Raw genomic sequence first — 16883 nt, 5'->3', positions numbered from 1 at the left:
CATCGTCAGGTTAAGAATTTATTATGTTCTATGTCCCATTTTAAATTTTAGGGAGAAATTTTAGTAATACTTTTTATAGTAATAATAAGTTATAATAAAAAATAAGTTGTATTTTAAAACAGTTTCTAGAAATAAATTTAAAAAATAAAGTGTTTATCAAAAGTCATCATAACTTATTACAATCAATAGCTAATTTCCTCCGAACGTTTAAAATGGGAGACAGACAAAATAATTCTAAATTGACGACTTGTCACAAGACGGAAAGCGTTTAAATGAAGGATTTGTAAAAATAAAAAAAGAATCTTGAGTAACATTTACAAATAGTATTCGCACGAAAACGTCTATTGACGATTCCTGAAAAAATTCATTTTTATAAAAATATACATTACAAAAATGTAGATATAATTTCATTGAACAAAAGATCTGTTTTAATGTTCACTTAATTGAAGGCAGGTAGCCTGTACCTAAAAATTATTCAACTCCTAATATGGAATGAAAACTCTTTTTTTTCTTTGTTGAACGGTTCAGCTCTGTTGACGAGCATTCCAACTTTTAACGCATGCGCACAAGTTACCTGTTCCTCTTTAAAACTTTACATGACAATTTCTGATGTGGGAAGAAGTGCAGTTCTCTCCATAAGAATCTAGTTGATCTCTATCACATTATTAGCTCTTCGAAATTACACTAAACGAGGCTGAATAAATCCTTGTTTATGATTTGCTTTATAAATGACTACAGTTTCTTGACTAGACTTATGATTGTTGAGTAAATTATTGTTTCCATGGTGCTTTGATAAAATTATCTCGCTATATCGTTTCTTGAAGCTATGTACAATTAAAGCCATAGCCACAATTAGGGCTATGGATCCCACTATTATCCCGATGATAATCCAAGTTATTATTTGCTTGCTTAACTTTGTGGATGTTTTCTGATGAATGAATTTCTAAATAAAGTTTGAAAATTAGAAATGGTACCAAAAAAAAAATCTTGAAAAATGATCAACGAAGAGTGTATGTGGAAATAATCTTAGCAAAACTGAAAATTTACAAAACAACTTTTTATAATCATATCAAAGTAAAAAAGTCATTGTCAAAGTTGTTTAAAAATTCAATATATAGGTACTCATGAATTCAGAGTTAAAGTCACTACCAAGTGATAGTCAAGTAATCATAAACTCATTATCAAAGTAATACTCAAAAAGCTGTCATTAATTAGTTCAAGTTAACTGACAATCCAGTTGCTGTGGTAACCAATAAACTATTGTCAGTGTCTATGCTTTTTAATCTTCTTGGTTCATATATAATACATATACATATATATGACTATATAATATATAATTACTCATCATAATTATAGAATAAATATATATATTTCATATATATAATTATGTAATATAAAATTATTTAATATTTATTAATAAATCTACATAACTTTAACATATATAATTATAATGTAATTTATAATCATTTAGCATGTATATAAACAGATTAATAAAATGGTGTAAAGCCTTAAATATAATTACATATTAACAAGCTTGGTGACAATACACTTACTGGAGCATACTGTGCTGTTAATTGTTCAGTTGCTTCAAATGGTTTAATAGGAGTAACATTTGGTTGGTATGGTACAGCTGATCCACTTTTACTAAGTACGGGACCTTAATAAGAATAAAAAATCTCGTTATACGAAGTTGGGATTGACAAAAAAAAAAATTAAATAACAAAATAAAAGCATGGGGAAGGAACTCAAAAAAGAAAGATTGATCCAAATAAAGTTGTCATGTTTTCTATAACATAAAATAGAAAATATTCCTAATAAAAACAAAACGTAAAAACTAATCAAGAATAGAAAATATATTTATCATTAGTGTAAAACTTGTGGTCAGATAAATTGTCTCTAGGATATTTTAGACTTTTTAACAGACAGTTTGATGTCTGACTTTTCTTTTAAATTTGTTATTTTATTATTTTATTGTTATTTAAAGTTGGTTACTTTAAATAGAATAAACAAAGCACCTGCACTGTCTCTGGTTTGAATTACTTTAGTCTTGACCACATCACATCCACTCTTGATATTACCAGACATTTGAAATCGACTACTCTCTGTATTTAGAGATTTGTAAACAATATCTAGCTGATTTGGAGAGAAAAAAAAACAAAGTAAAAGTATATTATTTAATAATAAGTTTAATTTTATCTATTATTTTATTTTTTGACTACATTTAAAATACCTTAACATTAATTCATTTTTTGACTACATTTAAAATACCTATATTTACAAAATTTTTATTTTTATGGATGGTTATTTTTTGCACAAATGTAAAACCTAAATGAACCTGATTACTTTACGATATTTGTAAAGTTATAAAATATTTGGGATGAATACCTCATTAAACAAGACCTCTTGTAAACAACCAGTGAAATTTGTTTGGCTTTTGGAATTCATCATCACAACAGACATAGGTAGACCACCAATGTAAAGATCTTGGATGTTAAACTTACTAAACATTCCTGGAGTTTCACTTTGAAGCGAATATCTAAACATAAAAAAAAAATTGCCAGATATATTTTAGAGTAGAAGATCTAAAACATGAACTAATACTGCATACATTAGAATTGCAATTAACAACTACTATAATAATTATTATTATATAATAATAATTGTAATATTAACAACTATAATAATAATAATTATATAATAATAATTCAGTATGTTTATTTATAATAAATACTTAGTAATATAAACTGCTAATAATACAAAGTAAAAATTTGAGTAAAACAGGCTGAAAATTTGCAAGATATTTAATTTTGAAGTGTTTTAATGTTTTTGTTATCATATTTATGCTTTAAATTTCCAATTTTGATGAATTATTTGATGCAAGAATTTTATGCTGATGCCAAATCAATTTGTTTAAATAAGTATATGTATGTATGTATGTATGTATGTATGTATGTATGTATGTATGTATGTATGTATGTATGTATGTATGTATGTATGTATGTATGTATGTATGTATGTATGTATGTATGTATGTATGTATGTGTGTATGTATGTATCTATGCAAGTATACAGAAACTAGTTTTTATACCTATTATCAACAGTTAAGGAAAATTGTCTTCCATTTCTTTTTACGTATACCAAATGCCATTTACCATCATTAAATGATATATCTGCAATTTCGAGTATGAAGTAGCCTAAATAAATAAAAGGTTTATTTATTTCAATTCACAATAAAAATAGCGACAATATTCAAAGTAATAACAAAACTATCGATTGATGGACTATGATCTTGAGTAAAGAAGCTGCCTAAATACTAAATATTGAATTCAAATCAAGTTTAGTACTCCAAAATTTATAGAATTAATTGAATTTTCTCAAGAAAGTTTTACTTTCAAAATCATGAACCTTTATTTTATCTTTAAAAGCAAAAATCAGGTTATAATTTATCTGTTAGTACCGCGTGTTCAAAAATGTTTTTTCGGAAAAAAGTTAAAATTACATCTTTTTAAGGATGCAGCATTAGTTGTTAATGTCAAGGAAACAATATCTCACTACGGGGGAAAAGGTTCTTTTTCCGCAAATATTCGTCACGGTCCTCTCCAACAAAAATGTAACATTTTTTATTAAGGGTTATTACGACTTAAAAAAAGTAAATAAATATATTATATTTTACTTTCAATTTTATGTTTAAAGTAACCTTTTAGCAACTTACAAAAACAAAGTTTTATCTAATTAAAAAAATTTTTTTTTGGTACAACAATCACGCTTTTCATACTTTTTTTAAAAGTTTAATAAAATCTTAAAATTTCTTATTTGTTAGGTTTTTTTTTGCGATTAGAATGTAGTTTTAGTCCTATTACCTTAATGTTTGAAGGGAACTCAAAGTGGATTGTGATGTGTCACGTTTAAATTCGTTGTTGACGTAATATTAGGCTCGCTCCTTCTGTGCGAATCAAAGCGGTGTCAAAATGTCTAATACCATTATATAAGATTACAAATTGCTTGAGCTGGCTGAGACTTTCGATCCAATTTTTCCAAAAAATAATTAATTTCTTATAGAATTATTTTTATTGCTCTAAAATTAAACACTTACTTTATAAATTACTTTGTTCAAAACCATCTTGAATCATCTTGACTCATCCTTTTAGATGGTTTTGAACAAAGTAAATATTTGAATCAAAATGATATCTTCAGATATCTATTTTGATATCTATGATATTTTTAGATCTCTTTTATTTACAAATACGCAGCGATAAATACTCTTAGATAATGGCTAAGACAAAAAAGCTACCTAAGTGATTAACACAGTCGATTACAATAACAAAAGCATCCGATCCAATAAACAATAGGACATCTAACTCTCAAGTTGAGGACTGCATTAGTAATTTTGTGTCAAAACTTGTGAAAGCAAGGTGTTTGTATTAATCATCATAGTTATTGTGTTTGATCGCACAGATAGCAATTAGTTTTTAGCGAAAAAAACGATTAATCAATTCTTAGAATTCTTTTTTAAAAAAGAACGGATATCGACTGCTGCCAGGTGAAGTTTGATAAAAGAGCAGAAATAGACTGTTGCCAGGTGAATTTTGATAAACACGGTTTAACAGCGCAAGAAATATTTAAATTGATAATAATTAAATAGTTTTAAATAAGATTTGGATTCAAACAAAAAAGTGAAGCTGAAAAAAATTCATATAACAATAAAAAAAAAAGTGCGCAAAGAAAAACCTTGTTCTTCTTAATTACATTTATCTATTTTAATCCCGCCCCCGAATGTAAATATCATGGATGTCGCTATAAAAAAAAGTAAACAAAAAGCAAATGTGTAAATGACAGATTGATAGGGAAAAAAAATCAAGCATAAAATAGATAAACAAAAATGGCTGGCTCACCTCCTCCTAAATCCATACTCATCCTCACCAAACCACAATACAACTCAATCATCATATGATCACTTCTGCTATATGCAGCAAATAGTAGGCCATCGGCAAACTTTGTCCTAAATCTCATTGTAACTATGTTGTCAGTGGTGGATTTAAGCGGGTCAGCTAAGTCCACATCAATGAAGCTCTGACCATCAAACTGTATCGATTCACGTTCTAATAAATAATATAGTTTGTATAATCAATATAATTATATAATAAATTAATATGATCATTGAAATTAATATAAGCTTATATAGCATGAATGTATACATATGTAAATACTAAACCTAAACGCGTGTGCAAAAAAAAAAAAAGAAAAGGAAGAAAATGAGTAATATTTGTGTCAAAACGGTTGGTAGACTTCAAAAATTTTTTTGAAGTCTACCAACCGTCTTAATCTTTGAATACAAAATTTTACAACTTAATTTCCTATCGACCGAGTTTATTTTACTGCTAAATTTTCAATACCAATATAAAAAATTTTCGTAATATTAATGTAAATTTTGAGCACATTCATAGGAGTAGCCTAAATTTTGAGTTAAAAATCGGTTATTGCACAAACCAGAGATAAAAAAACTTCAAAAACTGACCTTTGCTGCAGTTACTGTCATAATACCCGGTTCCAATGCAATTGCATTTTGCAGTCGTAAAATAATTAATACACTGCCCATTGTTTGCGCACGCAAACTCCGCGCATGCATCTAGACAACCATCTTTCACACCAACAGACGATAAAAGGGGATCATCAAACTCTTCCCAAACATCATAACTATTTTTGCCTTTGAATTTAAAGTCCTCAACACACCCAATAAATCTGCTTCACATAAATAGTAAAGACAAAAGTCAGCATTTAATAAATTTGCACAATTGTTAGTCGATTGATTAGTAGCTTAATCTTTTATTTTTATTTTTATTATTATTTTTATTAGTTGATTTTTTTAGGTAGTTCAGGTAAATAAGTGGTATATATAAGTATTATTAGTATATGAGTTGTATTGGTATATATGTATGATGGTATATATGTATTATTAGTATTTGTAAATTGTGTGTGTATTAGTGTATATAGATTATTAGTAAGATTAATAATAACTTCTGTTAATTAAAAATCAAGATTAGCACATCAGATCACTAAGTTAAATCATAATTATGGATACCCTTTCTAAAAATCTCTAGTCAAACTACATATTTATTATTAAATACATACTTACATGTAGTTTGCATATATATGTACATACAAACATATATATGTGCATATTTGTATATTATTTATACTTTTATATTATATATACATCATACAAATATAAATTTTTTGTATAAAGTGTAAAGGCTAACTAATTTTTTTTTAAACAAATCTAAGCAAAGCATTTCAATAAAACTTTACCTCGGCATAGCTAAAACAGCTCCATCAACTAAACTGGTTGCTATCTGATCAGATACTCCTCCAACGTAAATATCGGAATTCAAATCTAATTCATCGTGTTCTCCATCATTTATCAAAATTTTCTCAATTGATTTATTCAATAAAATGATTGTCTCCCGATCGTTTCTCGTTATATTAACTTCGTGCCATTTCAGGTCATTTAAATTTTTACCGATCGAAACGGTTTTTTTCGATTTGTAATCTTCGGAACCAGTCTGCACAGTAAATTCTAAGTCTCCTTTTGAGAGCTGCAGTTTTATAAAACTTTGTGAAGTGGAAAGTTTTGTTTTACTATTATCACTATAAAGAAGAAGCCCGTGTGGGCTGCTAGTTTTGAATCTAAACGTTAAGGTCCCAAAACGATTCGCTGGCCATTGTTTATATTTTATGTAGGATGTCTTTAAATCAATAAAGGTATATCCCTTTACTAAAGTCCATATTGATGCCACAAATAATATTGTTAGTGAATGCATTTTTTTTTTTTTTTTTTCTAAAGTTTTAAAAAAACCAACATCAAACTAAAAAAATATAAAAAATGGTTAAAAATCTTAAAATTTAAATAATATTCAATTTTTTAAAATTTGTTCTAAATACTCAACGTCATACAGTGTGAATACCATATACATAAACACCTATCATTAAAAATGTGTTAATGGTTGCTAATTTCATGAGCGAGAAGTTCATGAGGAACTTTTAAACATTACGTAGAAAACGGTATGTAATGTTGTCTTACGGGGGTATTGATATTCGCAACAACCGTTAAAGATACGTCTTGGTTTCATCGATTGGACCTCATGGGAATACCAATACTCAACTCTAATTTTCTTCAAATGACGCGTTCATTGAAATAGAAAAATGTAAAACACTTGCAAAAAAAAATGCTTGAAAGATAAAAGAACGCAAAAAAAAAAAAACAACAAAAAAACATGAAGTCATCCAAAACCTTCAAACATAATGGCTTCGTAAGCTGCGTGAAATATTTGGGTTATGCATTTATAAAAAGATAAAATAAGTAGAGAGTTTATTTAAACATGAAAAAGATAAAAAAAAAAAAAAAAAAAAAAAAAAAAACTTAAAATAATTTACCGAGCTTTAGAAAACCGCTTTTTACAATTCGAAAGTCTTTACTTACTTACGGTTACCTAGAAGTTAAGGTAACTCTTGTATTAAAAAATAAATTATTAAAATACTGAATTCGCTACATGGAACGAATTTATAAAAAGGATGTTTAGGAACAGCAGAAACTGATAAAATTTGAATCAACTTGTTTTAAAAAAATCTGATATATCCTGGGAGGTTGAAAGTCCCTGGACTATTTTAACTGCACCTGAATCTCAAAGATATGAGCCAAATTTTACTTGATTAATAGTTTCACGGAACATAACTTGTGTCAGATCAAAATTTTATTCGTGTAACTTTATCGAATACAAAGTAGTCGGCTCATCAATCAAAATATTTTATTCCATAAAACAGAATCAAGAAACCAACAGATGTTTCAAGTCGACTATAAATTTCGTTTGTCAAGATGTTTCCACCTGCTAATTTTTTCTCGTTCTCTCTCCTCTTTCTCTCTAGTTCACCTGAAGTTCTTAGCAACCAGATATATAAAAGAAATTTCATCAAGTTTTTGTTGAATGGAAAATCTTGTCCAACACGTCATATAAGATATATATATATATATATATATATATATATATATATATATATATATATATATATATATATATATATATATATATATATATATATATAATATCATATCATATATGACATATAAAGTTAAATAGTTATATACACTTTCATTCATAAAAAAGATAGAAACTAGTTCAAAAAGAATACTAAAGATCAATTTTGTAATAATATATTAATTCTCTAATTTTCACCGAAACGTTATTTAACTAAATAAACATTAGAACGTGATACTTTATGCATCTGTTACACGAGATTAAAAATAAAAAGAGTAACACCGCGGGTGGTTTATTTCAAGAATTTTAAATAGGGAGAACCCCCCTTTGATTTTTTCAAATTTATCTGCCATTTATAATTGTATTAAATGAAACTGAGTTTTAGAAACAAAATTAAAATATTAATGTGTTTACATCTTATGTTAATATCATCATAAAATTTTAAAGTATAATAAAGATAAAACTTACGCGTTGAAAGTCATCAACTAAGCGTGCATTTCAAAGAAAGTTCACTTTTAGTCCGAAGTAACTTGAAAAAATCAACTCCACTTATCAGTAGGTGACAAGTTATTTTAAAAACTGATAAAGGACAGAAAATCTTCTAATCGTAGGCCCGTATGCGAATGTTAATTGCCAAGGGGAAACATCTTGACGAAGGAAAGTTATAGGTCGACTTGAAATATGTTGGTTTTCTTGGTTCTTTTTCATAGAAAAAATTGTTTTGATTGATGAGCGACTACTTTGTATTTGATAAAGTTACACGAATAAAATTTTGATAGCACGTGATCATCAAGAAGATAGAACGTAATCATTAAGAAGATAGCTCGTGATCACCAGATAAAAGAGAAGAAAAGTGGTATCCGTAAAACTAGGCGTCTCCGCGTGCAAATTTTAAAATACAAAAAACTTTTTAACTTCATTTTTTCATACTTTAATGAAATAAAATGATCTGTTTTTCTTAAAATTTATTATTTCAAAAAAATAATTTCTTTTTCTATATTAGCGATTACTTTTTATCTAGCATTTAAAAAAAGACTCGTTTTTTTGATCTGAAATAATGATCCAAAAGTACGTCAAAGCTCGAAATGAAACCATCAACTCACCATCACTAGTTGCGTCGTATAAATAAGCAATATTTAAGATTGAAGTAACGATGAAGGGACAGATAAAATTCACTTAAAATTTAACACATACTGTACTGCATCAATATTATAAGTATCAATCAAAACATCTACTCTTATAAGTTGACATTATTTTCAAATTGGACACTCACAATAACATGAGTTCACCTTGTCAAGAGTCCGTCAGGCGGCAAAAGAAAAACTGTCTTTTAAAATAGCGTCAACCAAATCGTAACTACAGGACATATGCGATATACAAACGTAATATCATCTCTGTCTTATCCGGTCATAACGAAGTTTAATATCTATTCAAACGAGTCACTTCAGTTCAAATCAGTAATTTTTATAAACATTTAATACATAAGCCTTTAAAAGAGATTAAATGAAATATGCATAGAGGAATTCAAAATGTTTGTATCTAAGTCTTTAAAATTACATATCTTGGTGATAAGTAATAACAGCAATGGTAATTAACAAAAAAAAAAAAAAAAAAAAAAAAAAAAAAAAAACAGGACTGTTTAATAACAACAAATTTTAAATTAATACATAGATTTCCGAAGTCCCTCCACCCCCCCCTCCTTCTCAATCAACAACTTATCTACACGTTTACAATCTCCCTTACCTTTATATCTCCCTTACTTTTAAACCGTGATAATTACTTTATTGATCAAATCAGCTTTGCAAGTTTGAAGTTAAAATCTTTTGGCGTTGCAAAACCATAAACCGTCTGATAATTTTTTTAGATTTAGCAACGATATGAAAACAATGCAACATAAAATGTTGTTGTTTGCTCGTTTCAGCATCGCAAAATAAAAAAGGCAAATCTGAATTACTAAAGCAAACTTGAGCCTTTTTTAAAAACTAGTTTTGATACAGGAAAATAAATAACAAACCATTAATTTTTTTTAAAACGAAGCAATTAAAAGCATTATTAATGTAATTTAAATTTTTTTTCAAAAACCCTAACAAATATCAGCGCAAAAAAAAGATAAAAAATATTGATGGAAATATGCAAAACTCTGATATAACCGAAGATTAAAAATCAACCAATCGTTTTTCATACACGTGATCCTAATTAATTACAAACGCTCAATACACAAGCTTTAACTTCTAGTTATATATGCAGCTTTCATCCTATAAACTTCCTTTTAAAAATGTAAGAAATATTGTTAATCATATTTATGTATTCAAAATACTAAAGGTATTAAAAAAATTTTATTTTAAAAAATGAAATCAATCAAAAATCTTAAATCTTACGTCATTTGAAATTAGAAATCGTTTATAAAAGTTGCTGATGCATCAAAATTTACCTGCAAAACAAGGTTTTTAAAATTTGTGCTAAAGATGAGATTAGAACTAAGCTAAAGAATAACAAAGCTTCATTTTTCATATTTAAGTCGAAATCTTTTACAATTCTTTGCTCGCAAATATCTAATTTGTATACGATTATTGTTTTGTATTGGTATATAAGATCATCTTAAGCATCGAAGATCTTGTTTTAGCTGAGAACTTAAGAAAAATGTTCACAATGCATACACTGCTGGTGACTTCCACATCACTCTTTGTTATAGGTTGCAACTAAAGGGTTTGCCTAATTCCTTGAATTAGATACCCTGAGTTAAAACAAGCTTTATATTAATTAAACAATAAGAAAGAAAATCAAAACAGAGCAATAATAGAACTTTTTAATTTGTAAATGAACACCGTTAAAAGTGCGATGCAAAAAAATCTTCGCTCGCCTTTCAGATTTTAATAATTAACGTTTGTTTAAATATTACAAACATTATCATTCATTTAGATAGATATTTTAAATTAAAAAAAAGGATTCAAAAAAATTAGGAAACGACAATGATGACTCTTACATTGACGACCGATGATGACGACGATGATGAATAATATTGAAAAACTTTATAATTAGTTTTAAGAACGCGCATAATTAATATAGTTAATATATTTAATATAATTAGACTGAATCTAGCCTCTTTGTAGTCTATGAAAACAGCCGCTGGTTTTTTGTAGAAATTAATGAAGATCCACTGTGCTTGAAAGACGCGCTTATTAATCACGTTTTTAAAGTATGGGCGACTATGAAAAGCAAATGCCGACGGATATAGAATATCTCATTTTCATTGAATAACTATTAATAAAAATTGTCATTAAATTACTAGAATTAAGTATTATTACTATTAATAAAAAATGGCTGATGAAAATGAGAAATTCTTCTCAACTTTTGTTCTTGTTCTTTAGTATCGGTGTAGTTGACTTAACTTTTCGCGAAGCATTTAAAGAGTTTTTTAAAAATTGTAATCCTCAGTCATAATTATCATCATGATTACCAATTTAATCATCGTGATAATCTTTATGATCAAAATCATTCCCCAAACCACTGTCATCATCATCATTTTCTTCAGTATCATTTTTATCTTTCACCTCACGTATTCAATTTTGCAATAGCCTTTAATTTTTAATTTTACGGTTCACCGAAATCGCCGATAAATATCAAACGAACTACCGATAATAAGAAAATTTTTATTCAAAGAAAATAGCTATTGAAATAAAGGTTAAAAAGAAAACAATTGATGCTCTCAATGAATATAGATAAAAATCTGATAGATACTCAGTCAACACAGGAAATGAAACAAAAAGCAGCGCGTGGACATGTGAGGCGTGCAAAAAATAGAAGAATTCTTTGAATTTTAAAAATAATTTTTAAGTCAAACATTCCTAAAAAAGAATGAAGAATGAAGAAATTAATACTTACGACAAAAAAAAAACAACAAAAAAACAAAAAACAAATACAAAAAAGTTTTAAAATATTGTAAATAAAATATCATAAAAGGTTCCAAAATAACTAAAAAAAAAAGATAACTATAAATGAAAACAAATTATAAATTAAAATAAGAAATAATACTAATAATTTTTAATATTTTTTTCACTCGTTTGTCTTTTCATTTATTTCTCAAATTATTTATATAAAATTTAACCTCCTCACTTACGATTTCCAGCCCGCTAAATAAATACTAAAAAAAGAAGCAAATATGTTGATATTTTACCTTCTCAGATGCCGCAGGTCAATTCGTCATTTACAAAGCCGTATTTCTCTTTTAAAGTACTAATTTACGTTTAAATCGTAGTTTAGTGTGAATATTAGCGTATACGTGATCTAAAAATGTTGTGGTTGCTTCAAATATCTGAGTAACAAATTAAGCAAAACTGAATATGAAACAAAAACCCATTCTATCTGCGACTATCAGCAGTTGCGCATTTAGCTAAGCAGCTTTTAGATTTTGCGCTGACCTGCTTTACGGTTATAATAGCGAATTAAATTTTACCGCATTTACAAGCCAGCAAGAGCTTAGATAGATGGCGTTCTAAAGATTAGGGACGTTGAATTCCGACTGAGTGTTATGACTCTTGCTCATTCAATATTTTCATGATCACGTTTCATCATGAGCATGTGAAATTTTATCTAAACATTTTATTTGCTGTTTTTATGGTTATTATAACCTTGTAGGCACTGTGATGACCTTGTTTGTTATTGATTACTTGTCCAATATCCGCATTCCGTATTAGCGCGATTATAATCAGTGTAACTTATGCCTTAATGTAACTAGATTACTACATAATAATCTTGATTGGTATAATTATGATACTTTTAGTGATTATCGATGCATCATTATTTTAGCAATTAAAACATCAAACTATGAATGAGCTCGTCATTTTATCATAGTAAATCTTCTACATATAGTTATCATCATTAATCTACCAATATAAAGTTATCGTTATTACATCATAATTTTTTCTTAGCTAAAATTGGAATTTAGGAACAAATTTAGAAAATCAACTGAAGTTTTTTTTTGTTAAAATTCGTTCAATCTTTCCCTATAAACTCGTTAATTCTATTTTTTTTTTAATTTCTTTTTCTCTATTGTGAACTTGAAATGTATTTGATTTCGCTCAGAAACATAACGCTTACAAAACAATGGAAATAACAAGAGTTGCAACATACAAGAGATCTTACAAAGCTTACAAAACAATGGGAATAGCAAGAGTTGCAACTCTTCACATACAAGAGATGTATATTTAACTTGAAAGGCTACTTTTAAAATGATTTCTCGCTCGACAGCTCAATAAAGTTATCCTTTGAAACTACCTATTGCTTTATGATAATTCTAGAAAATTTTAATAATTGTTTTAAGGACATTATTGTACAAATGCTGAATATTAAATTGCTGCAACAATGTATATCGACAGTATACAGCGTCAGCATACATCGACAGCATACAGGGCAATTTTTTAACGAAATGACATCTTTAACCTATTTTTAATTTTCTGTCAATGAACCCATTTTGTTCACAAACCAATTTATCTGCTTACATTAGTTGCTTTCTAAAGTCTGCAGACTGATAGATTTTCTCATCCATTAACAGTTGGTGTTTAGTTGTCCGATTTCCGTACGCAATTAGTTCTAATTTTTGTATGAATAGAATTACACACCCAAGATTACTTGTTGAACGCAAACCACTCATCGTTATATAGGCCGATGAAGATTTTTTACGACGATAAAGATTTTTTTAAATTTTAATTTGAAACTTGATTAAACCATTTAGAAATTAGAAGGGATTGAAACTGACCCTGTGGATTACAAATGGTACCATTACAGGTGTATTCTTTCTTTCTTTCTTTCATTCTTACTCTTTCTTTCTTTCTCTCTCTCTCTCTCTCTCTTTATATATATATATATATATATATATATATATATATATATATATATATATATATATATATATATATATATATATATATATATATATATATATATATATATATATACAAACACACACACACACACACACACACACACATGCACACACACACACGCACACGCACACACATATAAAAATTATAAAATTAGTTAACAAATATATTGCATCCTTTTGGTAGATATAAAACAAATTATTGTGTCGTCGATAATTTAAGTCAGAAAATGATATTTATAAGAGTTCTGCGAAATGTCTCGTCAACAAATCAAATTTTTAATTCTCAAGTTTTTAAATTTAGTTATTACATCTTTTTCTAGTGTTACAATGTAGATAAGCGAGACAAGGAAGTTAACATAGAGAAGAGAAAATTGAGAGATAAACAGTTGACTTTCATAAAGGAGACTCAACTTTTGTTTGCTACTAAAGAGACTTTTGAATGCGAGTTTATATATAGTCGCATATTTATAACTTCTCCACTTCTTAATCGAATCATTTTTAACTCGATTATTTATAATCTGCAATAACTTTATTAAAGGGATTATAAATTCCGAAACTGAGAAACTATTCAAAATAAGTTCATTGCATACTTCAATTGTTAATTTAACGTTTTGGCAAATCTCTATTAAATTTTTAGCAAGATTTTTATATCAGTTCTAAGCAGAATTCCGAAATGGACACGCTGTTCATAAATTTTTGCGTAATAATCTTAAGTAATTGGCTTGTGAATCTTCAATGAAATTCAGATTAAAAATGCTTTGTTTTCACAAAATTTTATTTGCTGGAGCTTAACATTACAAAATGTCAATTATACCTACAAAAAAATGTTGTCAGCCGCTCATCATTTCTTTTTGATATTATTAGGACCCTAAAAATCAACTAAACACAATCAGTTTTAAACCTAACAATATAACTTTCCTATAGTACCATTAGAACGGTTCCTTTCGCAATATTCTTTTCTAGAAGCAATGAGATTTCTGACGATTCCTGAGTTACGTCAACCGAGGATTAAATGAAACTCTTCTTAAAAAAATTTAAAAACCATTTTTATTTAGGTATTTAAAATTGACAGCGGAAAAAAAGTTTACTGTTAAACAAGTTTACAAGTTCCCCCTCCCCCCACACCCATGTCACACTTATCAACATTTTCCCCACCCCACCCCACCCCATTTTGCGTCCACCAAAGTTTTCTAAATTATCCAGATAAATTTTTGTACACTTAAAATATGAATTTCAGTAATAAATTTAAATAATGAGTTTGTATGTGGGTTTCAAACCCTTAGCACGAATTTCTGGTTTATAAATCGCTAACACCTTTTTTGGTTTATCAACCGTAACCACCCAAACAAAAAAATTTACAATAATGACATCTGAATAGAGTTTACCTGTTTAAGAGCGTTGATCCAGTTAAAAGGTTTTAGCAAGCTATCACCTCCACCATCGTATTTTTGCATTAAGAAGGAAAAATAATGCCGACGCTTATTTTAAATCTTTTCTCTTCCCCCTGATAAAAGATTAATTTTTACTTTACAAAAACGAACATTTTTGCTTAGAAATTATTAAAATAAGAAAATCAAGTTTTAAAGCATTTTTTTGATACTATGCCTATTAATTATGTGCATAATTAATGACATCAATAATTAATGATTTTTTTTGTGCACAAAATCTTCGAAATTGATAAGAAATCGCATCAATTTACAAAGAGAGGGCGATAAATTAAATGACTTCAATTAGATTATATGAATTGCGTTTGCTTTGCATTCTCGTTAGATTCTTGAGAAACGATACACCAATATTTATAAATACTAAAAATTTTCATTAAAACCATCTTGGTTTTAGGTAATGATATAAATTTGGCAATGATTTTGAAATGTTGAAATTTTTAAAATATCCGCAATATTTTACATTACAATACTCTTATTTGGAAACCTTTATTTTTATCCTTTCTTAGTCTTGCAATTTGATTTTTCTTGTTTCAATCGCAGAAGATAAAGTTCACTAAAAAGGTCACGCAGATTCTATTTTATCCTTTCTTAATCTTGCAATTTGCTTTTTCTTGTTTCAATCGCAGAAGATAAAGTCCACTAAAAAGGTCGCGCACATACTATTTTATCCTTTCTTAATCTTGCAATTCGCTTTTTCTTGTTTCAATCGCAGAAGATAAAGTCCACTAAAAAGGTCGCGCACATACTATTTTATCCTTTCTTAATCTTGCAATTCGCTTTTTCTTGTTTCAATCGCAGAAGATAAAGTCCACTAAAAAGGTCACGCACATTCTATATTTTCTATAATTGTTTGCTTGTTATGATCAAGATTAGATTTTGCAAAGTTTTTCTCCAACGACCAATATGTCTTCTCTGATAATAAACCAGCTCTTCAATCGCAATATGACCAAACAGCATTATTGACGCAGAAGAGGTAATTTTGAATGGTTCAGATTTTTTGTGACTAATTATCTTGATAAAAAATAATGACAAAGTTGCATGGAGATAATTAGTTGAATATTGACTTGCCAGTAGATTGCACATTCAATTTATAGATAACGCATACACAATCTGAAAAAATGCAAATTGTGCACGAGTTTAGTATAAATAAATAATATTCAACTAATTAACCAAAATAATAAAAAACCTAATAACAAAAATGATTTAAAAAAAAATTGCTATCCACTAACCAGTCAACACTGATAAAAATACATAATATTCAAACTACAGCTAATTGAAAATCATTTGTGCATTTCTCCGCAAGCTAGTTCTTGAGTTTTTGTTTTGCGATAATATTTAGTTTGATATTTTTTTTAAACTTTGAAATTATTAAAAACACAACTCTGTTTTTTTTTTTTAAAAAATACATAAGTATTTGGTACTATTCAAGGGCGTACAAAAGCTCTTGAATAGTACCAAATACTTATGTTTTTTTTTAAAAAATACATAAGTATTTGGTACTATTCAAAAGCATGCAAAAAGCTCTTG

The 16883-nt window shown here is 27.7% G+C and overlaps 1 protein-coding gene and 1 long non-coding RNA gene across 4 annotated transcripts; both read right to left on the bottom strand.

Moving 5' to 3' along the window:
* Window positions 1-308: 308 nt before the first annotated feature.
* Window positions 309-6866, bottom strand: LOC145192910 (neurexin-1-like). Of its 2 annotated transcripts, none has more exons than XM_090071780.1 (8): window positions 6307-6866; window positions 5516-5742; window positions 4893-5099; window positions 3089-3194; window positions 2386-2536; window positions 2016-2133; window positions 1554-1657; window positions 309-943 (listed from the first exon to the last, which is right to left on the bottom strand). In XM_090071780.1, exons 1-8 carry the CDS (start codon window positions 6816-6818, stop codon window positions 680-682), a joined length of 1689 nt encoding a protein of 562 aa, XP_089927906.1. In that variant the 5' UTR covers window positions 6819-6866; the 3' UTR covers window positions 309-679. The 2 variants fall into 2 exon arrangements, with proteins under 2 accessions (XP_089927906.1, XP_089927907.1); XM_090071781.1 differs by having other exon boundaries at window positions 5516-5739.
* A 2937-nt stretch (window positions 6867-9803) lies between these two features.
* On the bottom strand, window positions 9804-15446 carry LOC149878778 (uncharacterized). 2 transcript variants are annotated; one of them, XR_016446908.1, is made up of 3 exons: window positions 15297-15446; window positions 12205-12314; window positions 9804-11659 (listed from the first exon to the last, which is right to left on the bottom strand). It is a non-coding gene; the product is annotated as an uncharacterized LOC149878778 (long non-coding RNA). The 2 variants fall into 2 exon arrangements; XR_016446909.1 differs by having other exon boundaries at window positions 9804-10764.
* Between the last annotated feature and the right edge of the window lie 1437 nt (window positions 15447-16883).

Source organism: Hydra viridissima, unplaced genomic scaffold (assembly GCF_058129835.1).
Source record: "Hydra viridissima isolate aposymbiotic clone 2 unplaced genomic scaffold, HvirCarnegie_v1 scaffold_14, whole genome shotgun sequence".
In the NCBI taxonomy this organism is placed as follows: domain Eukaryota; kingdom Metazoa; phylum Cnidaria; class Hydrozoa; order Anthoathecata; family Hydridae; genus Hydra; species Hydra viridissima.
This window is presented reverse-complemented; position numbering and strand designations above follow the sequence as displayed.

Coding starts and splice junctions, on each gene's coding strand:
- LOC145192910 (XM_090071780.1), bottom strand. CDS start 6,818: ATGCATTCACTAACAATATTATTTGTGGCATCAATATGGACTTTAGTA. Junction 3,195..4,892: donor GAGTATGGATTTAGGAGGAG/GTGAGCCAGCCA, acceptor TTATTTATTTAG/GCTACTTCATACTCGAAATT. Junction 2,537..3,088: donor TCCTTAACTGTTGATAATAG/GTATAAAAACTA, acceptor TTTTATGTTTAG/ATATTCGCTTCAAAGTGAAA.